The 21,407-nt window shown below is 49.4% G+C and overlaps 2 protein-coding genes across 8 annotated transcripts in view; one reads left to right on the top strand and one right to left on the bottom strand.

Moving 5' to 3' along the window:
• ptbp1b (polypyrimidine tract binding protein 1b) overlaps positions 1-8,554 on the bottom strand; it is a 17,124-nt gene extending 8,570 nt beyond the window's left edge. For 3 of the 4 annotated variants that reach the window (XM_061779482.1, XM_061779483.1, XM_061779484.1), the window contains exons 1-5: positions 8,495-8,554; positions 6,707-6,802; positions 3,009-3,154; positions 2,669-2,712; positions 2,416-2,591 (exon numbers count right to left, since the gene is read on the bottom strand). In XM_061779482.1, coding sequence (XP_061635466.1) covers positions 2,416-2,591; positions 2,669-2,681 — 189 coding nt within the window. In that variant the 5' untranslated portion in view covers positions 2,682-2,712; positions 3,009-3,154; positions 6,707-6,802; positions 8,495-8,554. The remainder of the gene's footprint in view (positions 1-2,415; positions 2,592-2,668; positions 2,713-3,008; positions 3,155-6,706; positions 6,803-8,494) is intronic. The other variant, XM_061779485.1, reaches the window with a different exon arrangement.
• Positions 8,555-10,887: 2,333 nt separating this feature from the next.
• stil (STIL centriolar assembly protein) lies at positions 10,888-21,294 on the top strand. 4 transcript variants are annotated; one of them, XM_061780776.1, is made up of 16 exons: positions 10,888-11,258; positions 11,338-11,445; positions 11,613-11,728; positions 12,792-12,973; positions 14,741-14,964; positions 15,044-15,127; positions 16,453-16,539; positions 16,611-16,755; positions 16,820-16,923; positions 17,852-17,966; positions 18,047-18,415; positions 19,100-19,181; positions 19,251-19,410; positions 19,474-19,831; positions 20,620-20,720; positions 20,888-21,294. In XM_061780776.1, the coding sequence occupies exons 1-16, from the start codon at positions 11,179-11,181 to the stop codon at positions 21,192-21,194; spliced, it is 2,622 nt and encodes an 873-aa protein (XP_061636760.1). In that variant the 5' UTR covers positions 10,888-11,178; the 3' UTR covers positions 21,195-21,294. The 4 variants fall into 4 exon arrangements, with proteins under 4 accessions (XP_061636760.1, XP_061636762.1, XP_061636759.1 ...); XM_061780778.1 differs by having other exon boundaries at positions 16,817-16,923; positions 17,852-17,957; XM_061780775.1 differs by having other exon boundaries at positions 16,817-16,923.
• The last annotated feature ends 113 nt before the right edge of the window (positions 21,295-21,407 follow it).

Here is a 21,407-nt window from a genome sequence, read left to right as displayed (position 1 = left end):
CATGTATAGATGAGATTAAGTAATTTCATGACAAAAAAAAAAAAAAAAGGTTGAAGCAAAATGTCTGCCTTGTGGAAGGGATCAATTTTTCCCAATCGGACCGTCAGTGCACCACTCTGTTCCGAAATACGGTGGCGCCGTAACACAGAGCCACGAGACTGTCCGTAAACGACGGAATATCCATGGTTTGCGATCATTTCACAAAAACATTGAGTGCAATGTGTCTACAGCCAAGGTGTGGAATCAAGTCACGTGACTTGGACTCGAATCAGACTCAAGTCCTTGACTTGACTGAATCAGAATCATCTTGATTTGCCAAGTATGGAATGTTATTAGACTTGTAATTCAACTTGAACAGAATTGACTCGTGACTTCACTTGGACTGAACCCTGAACCCTTTAACTTGAGAAATGAAAACTCTGCATCTCTCTTTCTCTCACACACACACACACACACACACACACACATATACATATAATTATTTTACTATGGTGTAGATGGGAAGAGAAATGGATTCGGGGTTATTTTAAAAGAAGAGTTGGCTAAGAATGTCTTGGAGGTGAAAAGAGTATCAGATCGAGTGATGTGACCTAGAGGAGAAAGAGAAATTCTGGAAGGAGGTAGACGAAGAGCGAGTCATGATTGGTGCAGATTGTAATGGACATGTTGGTGAAGGAAATAGGGGTGATGAAGAAGTGATGAGTAAGTACGGCATCCAGGAAAGAAACTTTGAGGGACAAATGGTGGTAGACTTTGCAAAAAGGATGCAAATGGCTGCAGTGAACACTTTTTTCCAGAAGAGGCAGGAACATAGGGTGACCTACAAGAGCGGAGGTAGAAGCACGCAGGTGGATTACATCTTGTGCAGACGATGCCATCTGAAGGAGGTTACTGACTGTAAGGTAGTGGTAGGGGAGAGTGTGGCTAGACAGCATAGGATGGTGGTGCGCAAGATGACACTGGTGGTGGGGAGGAAGATTAGGAAGACAAAGGCAGAGCAGATAACCATGTGGTGGAAGCTGAGACAGGACAAGCGTTGTACAGATTTTCGGGAAGAGATGGGACAGGCTCTCGGTGGACAGGAGGAGCTTCCAGAAGACTGGACCGCTACAGACGAGGTGATCAGAGAGGTAGGCAGGAGAGTACTTGGTGTATCTTCTGGCAGGAAAGGAGAGAAGGAGACTTGGTGGTGGAACCTCACAGTACAGGAAATCATACAAAGCTAAGAAGAAGTGGGACACAGAGGACCGAGGAGAGGCGAAAGGAATACATTGAGATGCGACACAGGGAAAAGGTAGAGGTGGCAAAGGCCAAACAAGAGGCACAGGATGACATGTATGGCAGGTGGGACACTAAAGAAGGAGAAAAGGAGCTATACAGGCTGGCCAAACAGGGGGCTAGAGATGGAAAGGATGAGCAACAGGTTAGGGTGATTAAGGATCGAGATGGAAATTGTTGACTGGTGCCAGCAGTGTGCTCGCTAGATGGAAAGAATACTTCGAGGAGTTGATGAATGAGGAAAAGTAGTGGAGGTTAGACTCAGGACAGAAGTGAGTATTTGCGAGCAACAGTATGGTTTCATGCCTAGAAAGAGTACCACAGATGCATTATTTGCCTTGAGGATGTTGATGGAAAAGTACAGAGAAGGTCAGATGGAGCTACGTTGTGTCTTTGTAGATCTAGAGAAAGCCTATGACAGAGTACCCAGAGAGGAACTGTGGTACTGCATGCGGAAGTCTGGAGTGGCGGAGAAGTATGTTAGAATAATACAGGACATGTACGAGGGCAGCAGAACAGCGGTGAGGTGTGCTGTAGGTGTGACAGACAAATTTAAGGTGGAGGTGGGACTGCATCAGGGATCAGCCCTGAGCCCCTTCCTTTTTGCAGTGGTGATGGATAGGCTCGCAACCTTTTTGAAAGTGAGTGTGACTTCTTGGCTACTGTACTGATTCATGCGACCGAAGTACTAGTTTGATTTCCACTTCGGAAGCGGCTTCAGGTTCAACTACGTCAATTACACGTTAGTCGCACTACGGCTGCAAATTGCCATTATTTTCATAACACATTAAGCTGACTACTATTTTTTTCCATAAATTGATCAGTATTCAGTTACTGTCAGAAAATTGGCAAAAATAATGATCATTGTTTTACAAAGTAAAAGCAGATGTTTGTAAATGTCTTATTTTGATGCAACACAAAATATAATCAGTCTGCTTTCATGGAGGACGACTCAAATCAGAGAATATTTACTGCTGAGAGGCTGAAATCAGAGAATTCGGACAAGTTGAAGTTCACAATGTCTCTAAACGATCAATCAATTATCTAAATTGTTGTCAATTCATTTGATAATCTATTTGCTGTTGCTGTATGGACGAATGGTTGCACATCTAATGTATTCCATCCATACATACGCACCTGGTTCTTGGCTTTGAGCATGAGGAGGTTGGTGATGTCTCCGAAGGGAACGCCGAGGCCGATGACCTCCGCTTCCACGATGTCATCGGGAAGTTTGCGGATGTGGACCACCCTGGATGGTATCCCGAGACCCCTGGGGTCACCTTTGAACTGCTTGTTATCGTTGCCATTGCCTACTGAGGGCACAGAGGAGGAGCTTAGCATCGGCTCCTTTAAGTCAGGACGGCAGGAGGAGGAAGAGGAGAATGCTGACCTGTGGTGGTCATGATACTCGTCACCGCGGAAAGGCGTCAGGTCCTGCGGCAAATGTGACAACACGTCAAAATCATGCTGATCAAATTATTTGAATAAACAACAATTATTTGAATTCCCAATTCATCTGTCCATTATTTTTTTAATTGGATTTTTAATAAAAATGTCCAAATCTTTGTTGAAAAACAGGACATTGTTTCAACTTAAGAGTGCAGAAAATACACAAACGTAAATTGATGATGATGCAGTTCCTGGTTTGGTCCGTAACATCCATCAGAAAATCGGCAAAAAATGTTGATGATTGTTGACGAGATACCCGATACATGAATATTTTGACCCACCCTTAATAAAAAAACACTGAAACGGGCCCTGAGTCCGCTTCCATCACATCACTGGCTTTTGAAGCACCCCGACTTTCTGCAGCGACCTCGTCAGCTGGGCATTATGGTGATGAGGAGGAGGGTGCAACGCTTCGTAGTGCAATTTTCTAAAAGAAAAAAACAAACAAAAAAAACATGGAATGAGCACTTCAAATGCCTCTAAAATCCTCCATAACAATACATTCAAGAAAAACATTTGATGACTTGATACAGTCGTGCTCACCGTTAGTGGCACCCCTTCATTTTTTGGATGACCTGGATAATAATCCATCCATCCATTTTCCGTACCGCTTACCCTCGCGCGGGTCGCGAGCATGCTGGAACCTATCCCAGCTGACTCGAGGCGGGATACACCCTGAACCAGTCACCAGCCAATCGCAGGGCACACGCAGTGGGTACGGAAAGTATTCAGACCCCCTTAAATTTTTCACTCTTTGTTATATTGCAGCCATTTGCTAAAATCATTTAGGTTCATTTTTTTCCTCAATGTACACACGGCACCCCATATTGTCAGAAAAAAAATAATTGTTGAAATTTGTTAAAAAAGAAAAACTGAAATATCACACAGCCATAAGTATTCAGACCCTTTGCTGTGACACTCATATATTGAACCTCGGGCTGGGCCCAAGGTTCACCTTCCAACAAGACAATCACCCTAAGCACACAGCTAAAAAAAAACGAAGGAGTGGCTTCAGAACAACTCCGTGACTGTTCTTGAATGGCCCAGCCAGAGCCCTGACTTAAACCCAATTGAGCATCTCTGGAGAGACCTACAAATGCCTGTCCACCAACGTTCACCATCCAACCTGACAGAACTGGAGAGGCTCTGCAAGGAGGAATGGCTCAAAAGGGTGCGTCTACGAAATACTGAGCAAAGGGTCTGTGTGATATTTCAAGGTTTCTTTTTTAAGAAAGCTGCAAAAATGTCAACAATTCCGTTGTTTTCTATCAATATGGGATGCTGGGTGTACATTAATGAGGGGGAAAAAAAAATGAACAAATGATTTTAGCAAATGGCTGCAATATAACATCCATCCATCCATTTTCTGAGCCGCTTCTCCTCACGCGGGTCACGGGCGCGCTGGAGCCCATCCCAGCTATCAACGGGCGAGAGGCGGGGTACGCCCTGAACCGGTCGCCAGCCAATCGCAGGGCACATACAAACAAACAACCATTCGCACTCAAAGTCACACCTACGGGCAATTTAGAGTCTCCAATTTATGCAAGTTTTTGGGGGTTTGGGAGGAAACCGGAGTGTCCGGAGAAAAGCCACGCAGGCACGGGGAGAACATACAAACTCCACACAGGCGGGGCCCGGGATTGAACCCGGGTCCTCAGAACTCAGCTCTAACCAGTCGGCCACCGTGCCCCCTGTAATATAACAAAGAGTGAAAAATTGAAGGGGGTCTGAATACATTCTGTAACCACTGTATAAACAAACAACCATTCGCACTCACATTCACACCTACGGACAATTCAGTTTTCAATTAACGTAGCATGCATGCTTTTGGGAGAAAAGCCACGCAGGCATGGGGAGAACATGCAAACTCCACACAGGTAAGAAACCGGGTCCTCCTAACTGTGAGGCAGGTGTGCTAAGCACCCTGTATAAAACAAATGGAGAGAGAGAGAGAGAGAGAGAGAGAGGAAGAAACGAGAAATGAGGATGAAGATGACGGGTGTGAAGAAACTCGGAGTTGGTCATATTCAGCGGTGAATTTGTAGCTACTGCTAAAGTGGGCTGACCAAGGTACGCGGCCAGCGCCTTCTGTCTTTCGCGTCTTTCTGCTTGGCTTTGGCTTGTCACGCGGCCGTTTAGGCTCCTTGTGAGGAAAGAATAAAAAGAAAGAATCTGGGCGGATCTTTCCGCAGCTCAACTCTTCCGACCGCATCCTCCCACCGTTTCCTCAACTTTCTCTCTTTGGGAAAGCTATGAATGGTTACCTCCTTTTTTCCATTCCGTCCTGATTGGAAATTGCATCCAAAAGCGACGATAAAAGTTGCTCGCAAGTGGCTAGCTTACCTCCGCAGAGAGCAGCAACGTAACAATTTTGCAACAGCCATTCTACGTCATCATTCCCAGAATGCTTTGCGCACGCTAAAACATGGCAGCGAGAGTGTATCAAATTATGGTCTAAATTATAAATACATACCACTGTATTTCAATAGCAGAGGTCAGTAGCTGTAACATGAAATGTATTTGTCATTTCAATCGGAGCTCACTTTAAAACTTCAAGGGTGCCAAACATGGTGAGCACGACGGGAAGTACTTGAGCTATTCTACTGCCCGCACACGGACGCCGTTTGTAGCGTCACGCGCATTTTGACGCGTCCACTTGGAGAAGCACTCCCTGGGAATTTTGGCCTGCACCAGCTTATTGGTGGATATTTTAAACTGAAACTTGTCAGCCAATCGGAGGAGGACCCCGAGTAGCAGACGAAACGAAACGGTCGAGGTGCTACGTCGAGAAAGAATCAAGTTCTTCTGTTTAACTCCAATTTGAAGGTGTTTATGCACCAGATTTTCAATCGGCCTTTTGGGGAACAGAAATGGGTTAGGTTAGGGTTATGACTTATTACGTTACGACCCCTGGGGTGCCACTATTTTTGAGCAAGAACGTATGAGTTTTGCTTTGACTTGCGAGGTGGCCCCACATACTCACTTGACAACAAGCAGCAGTTCGGCTGATATAATGAGTAAATATTTGTCAAAAAAGAGGCTTCAAGCTGTAAATTGTAACGACCTGTTGGAATTTACTCAAAAACTAAGCATATAACAAACAGAATGACAAGTTGTGTATTCAACACAAGCACATAGTCAGCATCAAGAGTACGATGGAACACGCCACAGTCAACCAAACAACAGCTAACAATGAACACACACACACACACACACAATAACAGGAGCCAAGAATGTTTAAAACAATTTGAAGCTGTGGACGCCGGAGACGTTACGGAGATACCTCTGCAGAAGACGCGAGCCATTCACGCAAACGGGATGAAGCGGAATCACACAAAAGCAGATCGGCTGGCAGAACAATACGAACAAAGAAGTGAAGGTCATGTGGGGTGCAAATGTTGTCACTGTGTGTCTGTACACAATAGCGTACTGTTGAGTGCAAGTTTGCCTTTTAATAGACTTGTACAGCTAAAGTTTTTGAAACGTAAACGCTGACGAGACACACGCACACACACACACACACACACACAGCCTGCTGCATGCCAGGAGCACAACAGGGTGGGGGGCGAGCAAGAGAGAGGGGGGAGGGAAGGAGCGCAGGAGGGAGGGAGAGAGAGAGAGCATTTAAAGGCGCAGCACGCCAATGAACTACAATGTGTGTGTGTGTGTGCGTGCGTGCGTGCGTGTGTGCAGTCATCATCGCTTCCTGGCGAGTTGCAACGGGTGTATTTTTTTTTTTTGCCTTACTTCCCGATTTAGTTTTTTTTCTGTGGAATGTATTGATATTGATCATGTGTCTGTGGCGATTCATATCGTTAGTGATTTATTTGCCAGCCCTATCATCAAATTTTCTAAATATTTGATATGTTGAACTCAGGTTGAAGTGGTCACTCATTCAGTCAGCATTTTGCCTGGCTGTCATTTTGGACAAATCTTGTCACATTGCTATTATGTGCGTGTGTGTGTGACGAAACCTTACCGTTGAACTTCCCTGCCAGCGGCGATCGGTCTGGCGACCTGGACGCTAATCCCAAGGAAAAGCGCTCATCTGATCCAAGATGCCAGTGAGTCTGTTCTGTGGGGCACAAATGAGAAGAATGGTTTCCTCAGGAAGTATTCAAGTTCCCTGTGGTCCAGTGCCACCCTCGCCTTCACGCTAGGGTTAGTTCTACTAGTGTAGCGTGCAGTTTGCCATCAAAGTAAGTCCACAACTCGAAAAACTACATCTTACCTGAAATGCAATGTGTTTGCCGTTATCTAGCCGCACGCGCGTTGTGTTGCGAGGCAGCGGCGAACCGTACGGGATCCGCCAGCCCAACAGCGGTTCGAGTACGGTTCGTCGGCCGCTCACTCGACTGAGGGACTCGTCAGACGCTCGCGTCGCGGGCGAGGAGGAGGGCTGGGCGGGGGAGGGGGGGGCACCATGCGTGTGCGGCCGCAACTCGCGACGCGTGCACCACGGACGATCACGCCCCCTCCTCCTCACGATGCGAGCGTCTGACGAGTCCCTCCGTCGATTAACGGCCCGCTGGATTTCAACGGACACAAAAGGAGCAGAATGACTCCCTGCGGCCCGTGAAAGCGCCTGCTGTGCATCGCTCCTCTCCCCGCAGATAGAAGTATTTGATTGACATCTGGAGGCGGGATTTTCAGGGCACCCAGCGACACGCCCACTGCGTCTGCAAGCTCAAAGAACAGACCAATCTTGGCCATTTTGAAGCCGGACTTCACATACTCCGCTATTCTTTTTAAACCATTGTCCGGCTTGCTAGCGAAACTCTTTTCTCTGATGACTTGTTTTGGGTCTGTTTGATGGCTCTATAAATTTGCCCCTTCACAATGGGTCCCCTCTCAAGCAAGCAGCTGGCGTAGCCGATTAGCGCGTTTGTCGTGCTGTGATGACGTCAAAAACAGGTTTAGTTTGTTGTGTAATTGTCGCCCCATTCTCTTTTCTACACGTCATCACAGCTTTTCTTCCACTGAGTGGCCTTGTTTTCTTTGGAATGTGACCATTCCACACATTGCGAATACGCCTCACCGGGACGGCCGGATAGAAGTGCGGTGGCCCCTGAGGGCACAAGTGGGTCCTGGCAAGAATTGCGACCACAGATTACTGTAATCGCGATCGACGATCTACAACCGAAGCAAGGACTCTTAGCAAGTTTGGAAAGAGTCAAGAGCGCACGATCGGCTGTGCGCTGGCACCCTGTCCGCCGTCACCGCGTTTCCATGGAGACCGACAGTGTGAATACACAACAATGGAAATCTTCCAATGACTGAGAAATTTTAATACGTGTTAAACGTCATTTACCATACGAAGCGCGCTCCTTCATCTCTTTTCGTGTAAAATGTGAGCTTTGCACCAGAAGCTGTCGAAAACAACGAAACACATTTGTGGTCGGTTTCCGCATTTGAAGACAAACTGGCCCGATGACGTCACGTGGGCGGGGCCAATAGAGCTCACTAACATGTCAACACGGGAGTCAATTTTACATGTATAAATGATACAAATATCGTGTTGGTAACAACAGAATAACGCCGAGTGCATCGCAGTCACACTCACTCGAATGAAGGACGTGAAATTAACCTTTATTCGTTTTCAACTGGGGAAGCCTCAGGCGGCTAACAGCTAGCGCCACTAGCTTAGCATAGCCACCGACTAAACGCACAAACACACGTTAATGAGGAAAAAGCTACCTCGACGCAATTAGTTTGCTTTTGCTCCTAAATATGTTTATATGTGTCACTGACGTGAGCGTCAACTCACCCGTCCATCTCCCAACACGGAAGTGCCAAGCGTGCCAACCAGCAACAGGTTCCCGCCGTCGACAACCAAGGAAAAAAAAAAAACATACATAAATAAAGGCCAGCGGCAACCGTCTCCTGGTATCCGCCCACAAAATGGTGTCTGGCGCTACGACGTCTTTGATTGAACACTTGGTATAACTCGTGGGCGTGTCTAACCTGAGCTGACAGCCGATTGGCCGAGGGTCCAAACTCGGACACCAATCGTTTGAGCGCTGGAAGACGAGCTTTCTTGGCATCGAGACAGACCTTCTGTAAAACTGTAAACAAAATCAAGAAGAAGAAAAAAAAAAACTTCTGTAAAAGATTAGATAGATAGATAGATAGATAGATAGATAGATAGATAGATAGAGAGATAGATAGATAGATAGATAGATAGATAGATAGATAGATAGATAGATAGATAGATAGATAGATAGATAGATAGATAGATAGATAGATAGATAGATAGATAGATAGATAGATAGATAGATAGATAGATAGATAGATAGATAGATAGATAGATAGATAGATAGATAGATAGATAGATAGATAGATAGATAGATAGATAGATAGATAGATAGATAGATAGATAGATAGATAGATAGATAGATAGATAGATAGATAGATAGATAGATAGATAGATAGTGAAAAGAGTGTTTAAAGCGTACACTGAGTATTGTCAAACAGTGTTTGCTGAGCTAAGAGAAATAAACAGAATAAAAGCTACCGCAAAGTGCAAGAGCAGTGACGTGCGGTCAGGGTAGGCAAGTGAGGCAGATGCTTCAAGAGACCGCGCACACATCCATTCAGGCAGGCTGTGATCTTGCTTGATGTACAGCTTCAGTTGTTCAACAGTCCGGCGTTTCCGTTGTCGTATTTTACGCTTCATAATGCGCCACGCATTTTCAATGGAAGACGGGTCTGGACTGCAGGCAGGCCAGTCTAGTACCCGCCCTCTTTTACTACGAAGCCACGCTGTTGTAACACGCGCAGAATGTGGTTTGGCATTGTCTTGCTGAAATGAAAAATACTTTGCTTGGATGGCAGCATATGTTTCTCCAAAACCTGTATGTACCTTTCAGCATTAATGGTGCCTTCACAGATGTGTAAGTTCCCCATGCCATTGGCACTAACACAGCCCCATACTATCACAGATGCCGGCTTTTGAACTTTGCGTCCATAACAGTCCCGGATGGTTATTTTCCTCTTTGGTCCGGAGGACATGACAGCCACAATTTCCCAAAACAATTTGAAATGTGGACTCGACGGACCAGAGAACACTTTTCCACATTTCATCGGTCCATCTTAGATGCACTCGGGCCCAGAGAAGCCGGCGGCGTTTCTCAGGCACTTGTTCACAAAGAGGTGAACCTCGCCCCATCTTTGCTTGTGAATGACTGAGCAATTGAGGGAAGCAATCATGGCACCCACCTGTTCCCAATGAGCCTCTTCACCTGTGGGATGTTACAAACACGTGTTGCATTCCTCAACTTTCTCACTCTTTTTTGCCACCTGGCGCAACTTTTTTGGAACGTGTTGCAGCCATAAAATTCCAAGTTCATGATTATTTGCTAAAAACAATCAAGTTGATCAGTTTGAACATTAAATATCTCGTCTTTGTAGTGTATTCAATTAAAAATATAGGTTGAACATGATTTGCAAATCATTGTATTCTGTTTTTATTTATGTTTAACACAACGTCCCAACTTCATTGGAATTGGGTTTGTATTTAACTGTAAGTAAGTACTGTAAAATACCTTTGCATTTTAATTTTGTCACTCTTGGTTCTTCATTCAGAGCCGCTGACGATTCAGAAAGGGGGCTCCATAGGGGGCGCTGTGGGGATTTCTTCTTCTTTCCACTGGCAAAGAGTCCGGAGACCGTGCGGCAACTATTGGTCAGGGCTGCAGCAACATAGCATTCTATTGGCCGCCACTATTTCCGGCTTGGCCGCCATAGATATGAATATACACCAGCGCGTTGTAGCAACCCGGTGAATCGACATGTCTACGTGGCGGCCATGTTGGAGAGGTCGACGTTCCCATCAAAGGCAAAGCATGGACATTGGAATTAAGTCGTAACTTGCTCATTTCTCTACCGATTTTCATGAGGTTTACTTTTTTGTCAGCTTCAAATCGTGTGTTGTGAATACACAACATTTGAAAAAAGCCAACCAGCAATTTTTACGTGGGAAAGGTTTGTCGCAGTTGTACGGCGTTGACCGCAACCGTATGCAGCACAATGTGCCGGCATCCTTTCAGTCTTTCGGTTTTCTTGCCGTTCACACACACGGAATGCGCTGACGACGTTGACCCGCCTAGCTTAGCATCGGCGAAAGCACGCAGCTCAAAAGAGGCGTGTCCTATCTACTTCGTCATATCTATGTCCCCGCCGGCAGGGTGTGCAAGAGCGCGATTGTCAAAGTGCGTCCCGTTCGGCTGTTCGACTTTTTCCCGCTCAGATTGCCTCAACCACAACGAGAACACAATATTTTGGAGCCCGAACGTTACTGACGTCACTCTACGTTGATTTCCATCCCATCTTCGTCGACGGTTGAGTGCTCTGACAAGCAAACACACGGAGGCGAGACGGCTAGGAGCTAACGCGGCTAGCGGCAAACCGACGGCCGACCGAAAGCTTGTGCCAAAGTGTCCGCTCACAGCCATGAGCTGCCCGGTAAATCTCCAGGCTCTGCCGGCGGATGTTTTCCATCAAGTCCTGAGTCCCGACAACGTGAGAGGAAGGTGAGCGAATGTTAGCAGCAATCGCGTCAGTCAAATCTAGTAGTGAGAGCTGAACTCCAACTTGTTTGGAACCGTGTAGACCCGCGGGAAGGTCCCTCACGGCGCTCAGCTTCCCCAAATCCAGAGCATCTTTGTGGGATGCTCGCCCGGATGGACAGAAGCTCTGCCTCCAACTCTGCTCTCGCAGGTAAACGCTGAGCGATGCTCGCGTCACGTCGCCACTAATCGGATAACATTGACCCCCCGTAAGGTTACAAAGTTTTGAGGAGGAAAAAGCAGAAACGGGTTCTCACTCTTTCTCTCTCTCTCTCTCTCTCTGTGTGTGTGTGTGTGCGTGTGCGTGCGCGCGCGCAGGATGCCCCGCCTCCTGCTGCATGAGAAGGCTCTTCGTCTGGCTCAGCGTCATGTCCGCCAGTGCAGAGCGTCACATGTTCACTGCTTCTTCCTGGGCTCTGTGGCCGTGGATGCAGGTCAGACTTTGGATGTTGTGTTGTGTGTGTGAAGAGCTGTACAGGACTCCCCCGCATTCTCCTGGTTCGGCACCCTCGAGTTCACCGATTCGTGTTTTATTTTTATTTTTTTCCTTTCCCCAATTTCTTGGAATTATTATTTTTTTTGTGGTTTCTCTTTTGGGAGGGGAGAAAGCAATTCCGAAAACGCTTACTGTCGTTTTATCCCCGCTTATTCAAGAATGTATGGTTCCATCAATCACAGCAAGTGGTCCAGGTCCTGAAGGAGCAAAGCAGCCCAAGACCATCACACTACCACTACCATGTTTGACTGTTGGTCGGATGTTCTTTTTCTGAAATGCTGTGCTTCATTTACCTCAGATGTAATGAGACGCACACCTTCCCAAAAGGTCCACTTTCATATCGTCAGTCCACATAATATTCTCCCAATCATTCAATGTTTTTTTTTTTTTTTTTTTGCAAAAGTAAGACAAGCCTTTATGTTCTTTTTGGTCAGCAGTGGTTTGCCATGGATGCCATTTTTGCCCAGTCTCTTGCTTATTGTTGTCATTGAACTCTGACCTTAACTGAGGCAAGGGAGGCCTGCGGTTCTTACAAGTTGTCCTGAGTTCCTTTGCGGCCTCCCGGTTGAGTCCTTGGTGTTCTCTTGGGGTAATCTTTGTAGCCCGGCCACTCCTGGGAAGGTTCACCACTCTTCCATGTTTTCTCCATGTGAGGATAATGGCTCTCCCGATGGTTCGCTGAAATCCGAAAGCTTTACAAATGGCTTTTGTAACCTTTTCCAGACTGACGGATGTCAATTACTTTACTTCTCGACTGTTCTGGATTTTCAGCTTTTTTTTTTTTTTTTTTTAGATCTTTTGTGCGACTTGATTTTGGGCGGGATTTTGCACCACGATGACACGCCGAGCAGATATCTGAAACACGCTGCACCACATTCTCCTCGTCATCCCGCTGTAACCTTCTTAGCGCGCACACGCCCTCCTCCAGCGCCACCTAGAGTCTCTCGCTTCACGTAGCAAGCGTTAATGGCGGCGTCCCGCGTGTCCTCTGCCGTCCTCAGACGAGGAGGGCGTCACCGTGACGCTGGACCGCTTCGATCCGGGTCGAGAGCAGGCCGGCGCCTCGGGCCGCGTTCCCGTCGCCCCGCTGCCGGGCGGCGTCCTGGTTCCTTGTTTGATATCTGGCCAGAGGACCTCCGAAGACACCGTCCGTTCAGAGGCCGACCTCGGGCGCTCCTTCTCTGTAAGTCCTGCCCGTCGGCTGCCTCTTCACAGGTCCCTGCGATGCGCTAAAGACGGCTCGAGTGACATTTGTAAAAAAAAAACAAAAAAAAACCCCAAAGGAGCTCTTTGAACACGAATATGCATTTGTTAGTTTTCTTGGAAAATAAAAATGAAGGAATCGAAACAAAATCCCGTATATCCAAAAATGTCATTAACCCCTTCAGGTGTTGCAAATCATCAAACTGGGACTTGGGTCACCTAACGGGAATGACATTTTGGATTTCAAAGTTGTTTTTTTTCTTAGAAACTGTTTTGATGGCTAACAACTGACAATCATTCAACTCATCAATCATATCCGTCAAATGAATTGATTTTCAAAAGGAAACTCAGTGGGCCATGTCTTTACCGTTATCGCACTACTAGTCACTTGAAACGGCTTAGATTTCTTGAAGTCTGCACCATTCGCACAATGGTCACTGTAGAAGATGATCGCTCTGTTAGTCATCTCAAACTGCTCCATATTGCCAGAGGACTCTGCATCATCCGTACCTTGGCTGACCGGTTTTTCACAGTACAAGCCCTCACCTGGTGTTTTTTGTTTTGCTTTTTTGCTTTGTGTTTCGAGGCCAATTTTTTGTTCCCAGCGAACATCAAGCACGCGGCGGCTGCCGGAGTGATGAGAAAACGAAAAATGAATCGGTAAAGGTACTGGAATGCCCCGACATGCGGACAAGGAGAGCCACAGTCGCCGTTTATCGGGACAAACAGTCAAACACGCAAATACTAAGCGAACTGCTGTAGGCCACCACTCACGCCAGGACGCTGTGGCCGAGTTGGCCTGACCGACTTGACTCCGGCCCCTTCTGTCACCTACACGGCCACGCCCCTCTAAGGCACATACAACGCCACAGTTGTTGTTTGACTTTCGGCTCGTCCCGACGTACAGTAACTACTAGCGCCCGACTGATGATTTTTTTTTTTTAGGCCGATTCCGATATTTGGTAGAAAAAATGATTCATTTGACAAATCCATCCATCCGTTCTCGATAGCGCTCATCCTGTTCAGGGTCGCGGGGCGCCGGAGCCTAACCCAGCTGACTTCGGGCCAAAAACAAAGAACCAAGTGATGAATTTCGGTTCAGATTTTGGCCATAAATGCATGCAGAATAGAAGCAACGTTTAACGACCTTTAACGTTCAATCGCATTTCTTCTTGTTGATTTTCTTGGCCGTTAAGTTATGACTTGAAAATAAAAACCCGAGCCGCCGTTCTCCGAGATCAAACTTGTCAACTTTGACAGGGTTGCATTTGAAATTTACGACGGCCGCAGAGACAGCACAACTGGAACGGAGGCCGAGATTTTTCTTATTGAAAACTTTTTGAAAAAGTTTCCCCATCAAGAAATGTGTGTCAAAGGCATTATTGGATTGAATGGAGTCGGAGCGCCATCTCGTGGACAAACAGGGCAAGGACGCCATTCTGCCTGATTCTGACGCCGAACAGCATTTACTGTTACACACGCACGTAAAACGCTGCGGCCCTTTAATCGGCAGGACTCCAGCCGATTGTGATTATTGTTAAAAGGACCAATATCGATCGGGCCCGAGTAATGACACTTTATGAAAACAAAAAACATTATTCAGACAACCAGCGCCTTGTTTCCGTATTGAAAACCGAACCCACCGATTTTGGAGTGTGTGAATGGCATTTCAGTTCATTGCAAAATTGACTGAAACTGAAAGTGTTGAGTTGAGGCACCGCTGCAGTTCTTCCTGTGCGCGCGTCAGGCGGTGCAGGCTCACGTGAGCGGCCGGCAGCCTCTGGATCTGTGTCAGCTGATGAGGGTCAAAGGTCGCGTGAGCTGCCAGCAGCAGGGAGGCGCCGCGCACTTCTCGCTGGGCTGGTCGTCCGTTTGGCCGTCCGTCCGCTTGGACGTCCGGCCGGTCCGCCCCGTCCCCTTCGTGCCCGCGCCGTCGCGCAAGAGCCACACGCCCGGTGGCCGCCGGCGAGGGTGAGGACCCCCGCAACCGACCACGCGGACGCACATGCGGTCCAGTATGTTCAACGTGTGTGTGTGTGTGCGTGCGTAGGTTTTTGACGATGAATCAGAGCAGACATTTGCTTCTGCTGATGGAGTCTGACCCCACAGCCTCCAAACTGCCGCTGGTTGGTGTGTAAGTCACACACACGCGCACACACACGTCCAAACAGCATTTCCACATCAATGACGGCAAAGACACTTGCAAACCCCCAAATTGCAGAGGTGGGTAGTAACGCGCTACATTTACTCACTTATATTTACTCAAGTAACATTTTCGATAAACTACTTGTCAGAGTACTTTAAATGCACCATGGGGGGAGGGGGTGCTGGAGCGCGCTCCCGCTGGGGACGCCATCGTTCTGCTGGGGGACTTCAATGTTCAATGCAACGACAGTGAGACCTGGAAGGGCGTGATTGGGAGGAACGGCCCCCCCCCCCCCGATCAGAACCCGAGAGGTGTTCTATTGTTGGACTTCTGTGCTCATCACGGATTGTCCATAACGAACACAAAGTTCAAGCATAAGGGTGTGCACACCAGGACACCCTTGGTCGCAGTTCGATGATCGACTTTGTGGTCGTGTCATCGGACTTGCGGCCGCACGTCTCGGACACTCGGGTGAAGAGAGGGGCGGAGCTGTCAACCGATCACCACCTGGTGGTGAGTTGGTTCCGATGGTGGGGGAAGATGCCGGTCTGACCCGGCAGGCCCAAACGTATCGTGAGGGTCTGCTGGGAACGTCTGGCAGAATCCCCTGTCAGAAGGAGTTTCAACTGCCACCTCCGGCAGAACTTCACGTACATCTCGGGGTAGGGGGGGGGGGGGGGGGGGGGGGGGGGGCATTGAGTCCGAGTGGACCATGTTCCGCGCCTCTATTGCGGAGGCGGCCGACCAGAGCTGTGGCCGTAAGGTGGTTGGGGTCTGTTGTGGCGGAAATCCCCGAACCCGTGACGCGAAAGACGCCTCGAGTGACAAACAAGGACCGTTTAGGCAATGAGAGAAAAAGGAGATCTATCCAAAAATGCAATGGGCATCTTCGCAAAACATAAAGACGCCGTGTCATGAAAAGTTTGAAAAGCAATACAAACGACTGCCAATAATTCAAAACCTCAATAATTCAAAAGGAAATTCAGTGGCCTATGTCTTTAGCGTTATTGATCGATGATCAAATTCAATTACAATTGAACTTAACTCCGTTTCGTCCTCTCACAAGTCAATGTTGGTTAATATTGTCCGCTTCATCTGCGATTTGAAATGTGTGTTTTGGAATGAAGTGATTATTATTATTATGATATATTTTTGAAATCCAATTCATCGATGAATCGGTAAATAATGAACAGCTGAATCGATTATGTAAATAGCGTTTAGCGGCAGCCCCCCCGCACACGCCAGCTGGCGATTCCGTCAGGAGGCGGAGCTTGCGTGGATGCGACGCTAATGTACTTCCGGTCACGTGACAGCTGGCTGAGCGGCGTGACCCGGGTGCGGAACCCTCACGTGTGCGCCTGGTGCCTCCGATTCCTCTTTGGCTCCGCCCTCCAAGACAGGTTGGTGATGTCACAGGAAGTGGAGGAAGCGTGGAAAGTGCCGCCAGCGTTTGGCTTTGTCTTCTTCTCAGAGTTCTGTCGGACGACGGCGCTTTCCTGCTCGTCATCTTCCCCTCCGAGCTCACGGCCCCGGACTTCTTCCGGTGTCGACGTTCGGGTTCTGGTCCGCCGGACTGCCGGCTGCTGAGCGCCTCCCGGTGCGTGACGCTGCACCAGGTGAGTCGGAACAGGAGGAGGATGCGTGAAGGCCTGAAAGGGGAAAGTGTCTCGTGGTCAGCAGGTGGCGCCGGCGGAAGGTCAGACTTTGGAGTTTGAGCTGAGTCCAGAAGGTCACATGGGACAGGTCCAAGTCTTCCAAGATGCTCGCACGAGTTCCTTCAGCAGGTGAGATGCTGGACTTTAGTCTTATTTGATTGTTTGGCTGATCCATTTCTTCTTTGGAAGGAGTTGCTTTGAATCTTTCCATTTTGTATTTGAATGCACGTCCTCGCTGATGTGCACCGCTTCCACAAACAACACTGCTGCAAAAATAGTCCGCGTTTCCGATTTTTGAAAAGAAGCGGCGAGCGACGCTAGGAAACGGACGACACGAGCGGAACCGCATTCTTTCCGTGTGATTTCTTGTTGCGGCGGAACTGTGTCAGGCTTCAGGTCTTCGTGACCCGTTTGCATTTTCCGGCCAATAAATCACATCTATCCTATCTGCAGGCTTGTCTTGCACAATTTCTCATTTATTTCAATGAGAATAATTATATTCTCGTTTATTAAGATGTACTTGTATGAGGGCTGCACGATATTTTCTTTGCGCATTATCATCACGATGTGCGTGCACGCCAGGGGCGTCGTAAGGTTTTTACTTTTTGGGTGGCTTAATTTTACCCCATAAGTTAATTGTTGATTGGGGGGGGTGGGGGGGGGCAATATTTAGGCTAGGACAATGAACCTTCCCCATGAACACAAAAGGGCCCTTAAAATAGGCCTCGCGACGCCGCTGGCATGCGCAATACTCAATTCTGGTCTGCTGCGATGTTGGTGTTCTGCAATCTACAGTGAATCAACTGCAATATTAAAAGTGACCAGCAGAGGGACCCGTTTAGACGTACTCAAAAGATTCAAAGGTTGTGCACCCGCTGCATTTCCTATTTGGCTCTTCACAATGAAACCAGACAGGCGGCGGCAGCTGCGTGAGTGGTTTCTAGCGGTGCGCGTTTGTTTTGTCTGAGACGCAAATGTTGCTGACAAAATATTCAGAATGCTCCTAAGAGGCGACGGTAGGGGTTAGCATCTCCGCTCGCGTGTGTGTTGTCGGTAGAGGTGGCAGCCACACGGCGGCGGCCATCTGCGAGCGAGACTCCGGCGTGGAGGTCGACGACGGCTCGCCGCGACCTTCGCCCCGTCCTCACGTTCCCGCTCAGCAGGTCAGTGAGGTCAGCGGAGGTCGGCGCCATCTGCCGTCTGTTTGGATTTTGTTCGCGTAACGTACGGCGCCGCTCGTCTTTGTTTTCAGGCTCCTCGAGTTCAGCCGGCGGTTCCGGAGCTTTCTCTGTTGATCGACGGCAGCTTCTCGTCCGATCGTGACGCGCGGCCGGACGCCGACTGGGCCCGCTGCCCGGCGCTTCCCCCGGGAAGCGCCGCCCCCGCTCCCCCTCCCCTCCACAGCACCCCCGACTCCCACCCATCTCGCCGGACCGCCCGTTGCACGCCTGTGGTCCTCAGCCCTCCCCCGCCTGACCCTCCCCCCTCCACCCGGGCCCCGGGCCCCGGGTCACCCCACCGCCCCCCCTCACCCGTGTCCCCTCCCTGGCTGGCGGGATCGTGTGACACCCACGAGCTCCTCTTCCGGCAAGACCGGCAGCTACGCCTCCTGCAGGTTCAGGTAATAGGAAGTGACATCATTCAACAGGAAGTTGTCAGGTGTTGCGCGAACCCTTGGGCGGGGAGGTTGGGTGGGGTTAGTTTGTGATTGACAAGTAGGAGTTGTTCTTTTGGGGGTTTAACTTCTGAGGCGTTTGGCTTTTGGGCTGTTCAATGTTTGAGTTGTTTTACTTCTGGGGTGTTGGACTCTTTGTGCTTTGACTTTTGGGGTGTGAAAAGGGAAAACAAGTTTGACACGGCACCAAGAAGAGTGTTGTTAACAAGCCTGCCAAATTTAAATGCTAAAAACAATGGCCAAGTAAAAAAGGTGAAAATTCAAGCATTGGCTTGCACTGGAACGCTGTGGGCGTGTCCACTGGATGCGCTGAAATGCCACGCCCCGTTTTGTCACGCAGCACTACGTCTGAAATCTTTTTCTGCCTACACGTTTGAGCTGCCAATATCGCCCCTCAAAGCCTGCACCACTCCGTTACCTGCGCACACTCACAGCTGACAATGAGGCGCTCTAAAGGTGCATTTTCAGGGTGTAGGCAATGCTAGCCAGCTAGCAGGTGGCAGTTTCGCAACTCGTGCCAGCATGCGTTACTGGGTTAGAGTTAGGGTTTTAACCACGCCCCCCCAAAAATCTGGAAATGTGAAAATCAGTTGAAGAGTCTGCCTGGTGTTTTCTTGTGGGCGTGTTCAGGTCCAGAAGCTGCTGGAGGCTCAGGCGGGACCGCCACCCTCCAAGGCCAAGACCACCTCCAGCAGTGTCGCCGTGGCAACAGGTGAGACTGATGTGAACTCTTGATCTTGTTCACGATGGATTTGATTTATTTTTTTTGTTTGTTTTCCAGGTGCCAGTCTCCTGTGGGGGTCTCAGACTCTGCCTGCACCTCACCCTCCAGCATCCTCCCCCCCCTCGCGAGCGCCGCCTCCTCCCCCTTCGGGGCTCTGCCCCGAGGACGGTGGCGTCACAGGCCGGGAGGCTCGCGGCCCCGCCGACAGCCATCGCAGGTGAGGCCGTTGGCCATTTTGAGGCCGGACGACCATTTTGACCATCGCCCATTTGCCTTCCAGCGCGGACGGCCAGAAGACGCCAGGCGAGGCGGGGGATGGCCAGCAGACGCCAGGCGAGGCGGGGGACGGCCAGCAGACGCCAGGCGAGGCGGGGGACGGCCAGCAGACGCCAGGCGAGGCGGGGGACGGCCAGCAGACGCCAGGCGAGGCGGCGGACGGCCAGCAGAGGCCAGGCGAGGCGGCGGACGGCCAGCAGAGGCCAGGCGAGGCGGGGGACGGCCAGCGGACGCTAGGCGAGGCGGGGGACGGCCAGCAGAGGCCAGGAGAGGCGGGGGACGGCCAACGGACGCCAGGCGAGGCGGCGGACGACCAGCGGACGCCAGGCCAGGCGGCGTGCGGCTTCTACGGCCACCTCACGGTAACCGACCGCGCGCACACACATGCCAGAGTGTTTGTCGGCAGCTCACTTCGGGCAAGAGGTGAAGTTAAGGTGAGGTTCAGGCTGGCATCATTGATGCCCCGCAATATTTCCTTCCACGATTCAATATGGATTCCTCTGACTCAATTTGCCTCCTGGCCAGTGGGGGGCGCTTTGCATGCATCTGGAACACAGGAAATAGAGAAAGGAAGGTCTTTTCTACTCAAGTGAATTGCTGCCACGCCAGGGGAAAAAAAAAAAAAAAAGTTATCACGTTGTAATGTGATCATTTTTAACGTGCTGAATTTTAGGTTTTAAAAGTCCCGTGTTTTGTGAGTGGCTCTCTAATATGGACTTTGTATAAAAGTGTCAATTTCATTTCCCAAAAACACCTCGGTTTTGCCATCGACTGTCCACAAAAGGCTGCTTCTGTTTGAGCCACATTTGTATCCGCTTTGTCCATATTTGGCTAAGACCCCGCCCCCTTTGCACTGATTGCTTGCCTCCGTGTTTGTTATGTCGACAGCGCAGACGTAGGCGGAGATCTACATCCCAAATACTAGAAAAAGTTGGTTTGGTAAAATACGGGCCCTTTAATGTTATAAGTTCAGTATCACATTATAATGTGACAAAGTTAATGTTTTAATGTGATAAATTTCACCTTTTAACCTGATAAGTTTCACGTCTAACCGTGATAAGTAATGAAGTTCTAATGTGTAAGTTAGCAAAACTAATAACAGGCGTGCGATTGGCCGCTACGAGCCGCGTGACGAGCGTTTGTGTTGCAGACGAGCGGCAGACGGGAAGCGCGGCAGCCGACGAGGAGCCGCCCGAACGAGCGTCGTGGCGGCCGAGAGACGACGACGACGACGATGCCACGGGAACGCAGGTGCGCCGCAGGTCACGTGACCACAGATGACGACGATGTCATTGTTACATCGCGTGACCCTCTGAGTCGCACCACAGCAGGGTCATCATCTGCTTGACTTTTAGTTGTTTGAATTCCAGGGCGTTTGACCTTTCGGGTGTTTAACTTTTGGGGCCCGTGTGTCACAGCGTCACCCCCCCGTCGGCATCCGGCGCAGACGCCAGCGCCCTCTGTCTGCGATACGTCGACGGCTCGCGAGTCGGCCCCGCCCCCTGGCCGCCGTCGCTTAGCAACATGTCGCTGGCCACCGGCGCGTACTTGGGGCGACACGGTCTGCGCCGAGGTCTCGGCGCCGCCGGACCCGCCGATCCCCTCCCGCGGAATCGGACGACTCGGGAGCCGGGGCCCGAGATGGCCGTCGACGACGAGGACGCCGCCGGCCCCGTGGGGAACGTTCTGGACCGCACTCGCCTCAGACAGCTGCCCAAACTCTGATGAACACTGACAAAGTGCTTTTAATTTGAAATCCCACTACAGCGCTTTTCATTTGAAGGGTGTGTTACGCTTATCTTAATAAAGTGCTTTTAATTTGAAATTTGAAAGGCTGTTTTTAGGCTCCTCCCCAAGGAAGTGGTTTCAACTTGAAAACCGGCATTTATGTGTCCTCGGGTGACTTTAATTCGAAAGGCTCTTTGCAAGTATCCTACT

The sequence above is a fragment of the Phyllopteryx taeniolatus genome, chromosome 7 (genome assembly GCF_024500385.1).
Source record: "Phyllopteryx taeniolatus isolate TA_2022b chromosome 7, UOR_Ptae_1.2, whole genome shotgun sequence".
Classification (NCBI taxonomy): Eukaryota; Metazoa; Chordata; class Actinopteri; order Syngnathiformes; family Syngnathidae; genus Phyllopteryx; species Phyllopteryx taeniolatus.
Note: the sequence above shows the minus strand (reverse complement) of the source record. Positions and strands in the feature narration are given on the sequence as shown.

What these genes read in the sequence shown, in the direction of transcription:
- stil (XM_061780775.1), top strand. Translation starts at nt 11,179, where the DNA reads ATGAGCTGCCCGGTAAATCTCCAGGCTCTGCCGGCGGATGTTTTCCAT. An exon ending in AAACTGCCGCTGGTTGGTGT is followed by an intron (nt 15,128 to 16,452) that starts GTAAGTCACACA and finishes GTCACGTGACAG; the next exon opens with CTGGCTGAGCGGCGTGACCC. An exon ending in CCGCTCAGCAGGTCAGTGAG is followed by an intron (nt 17,967 to 18,046) that starts GTCAGCGGAGGT and finishes CTTTGTTTTCAG; the next exon opens with GCTCCTCGAGTTCAGCCGGC.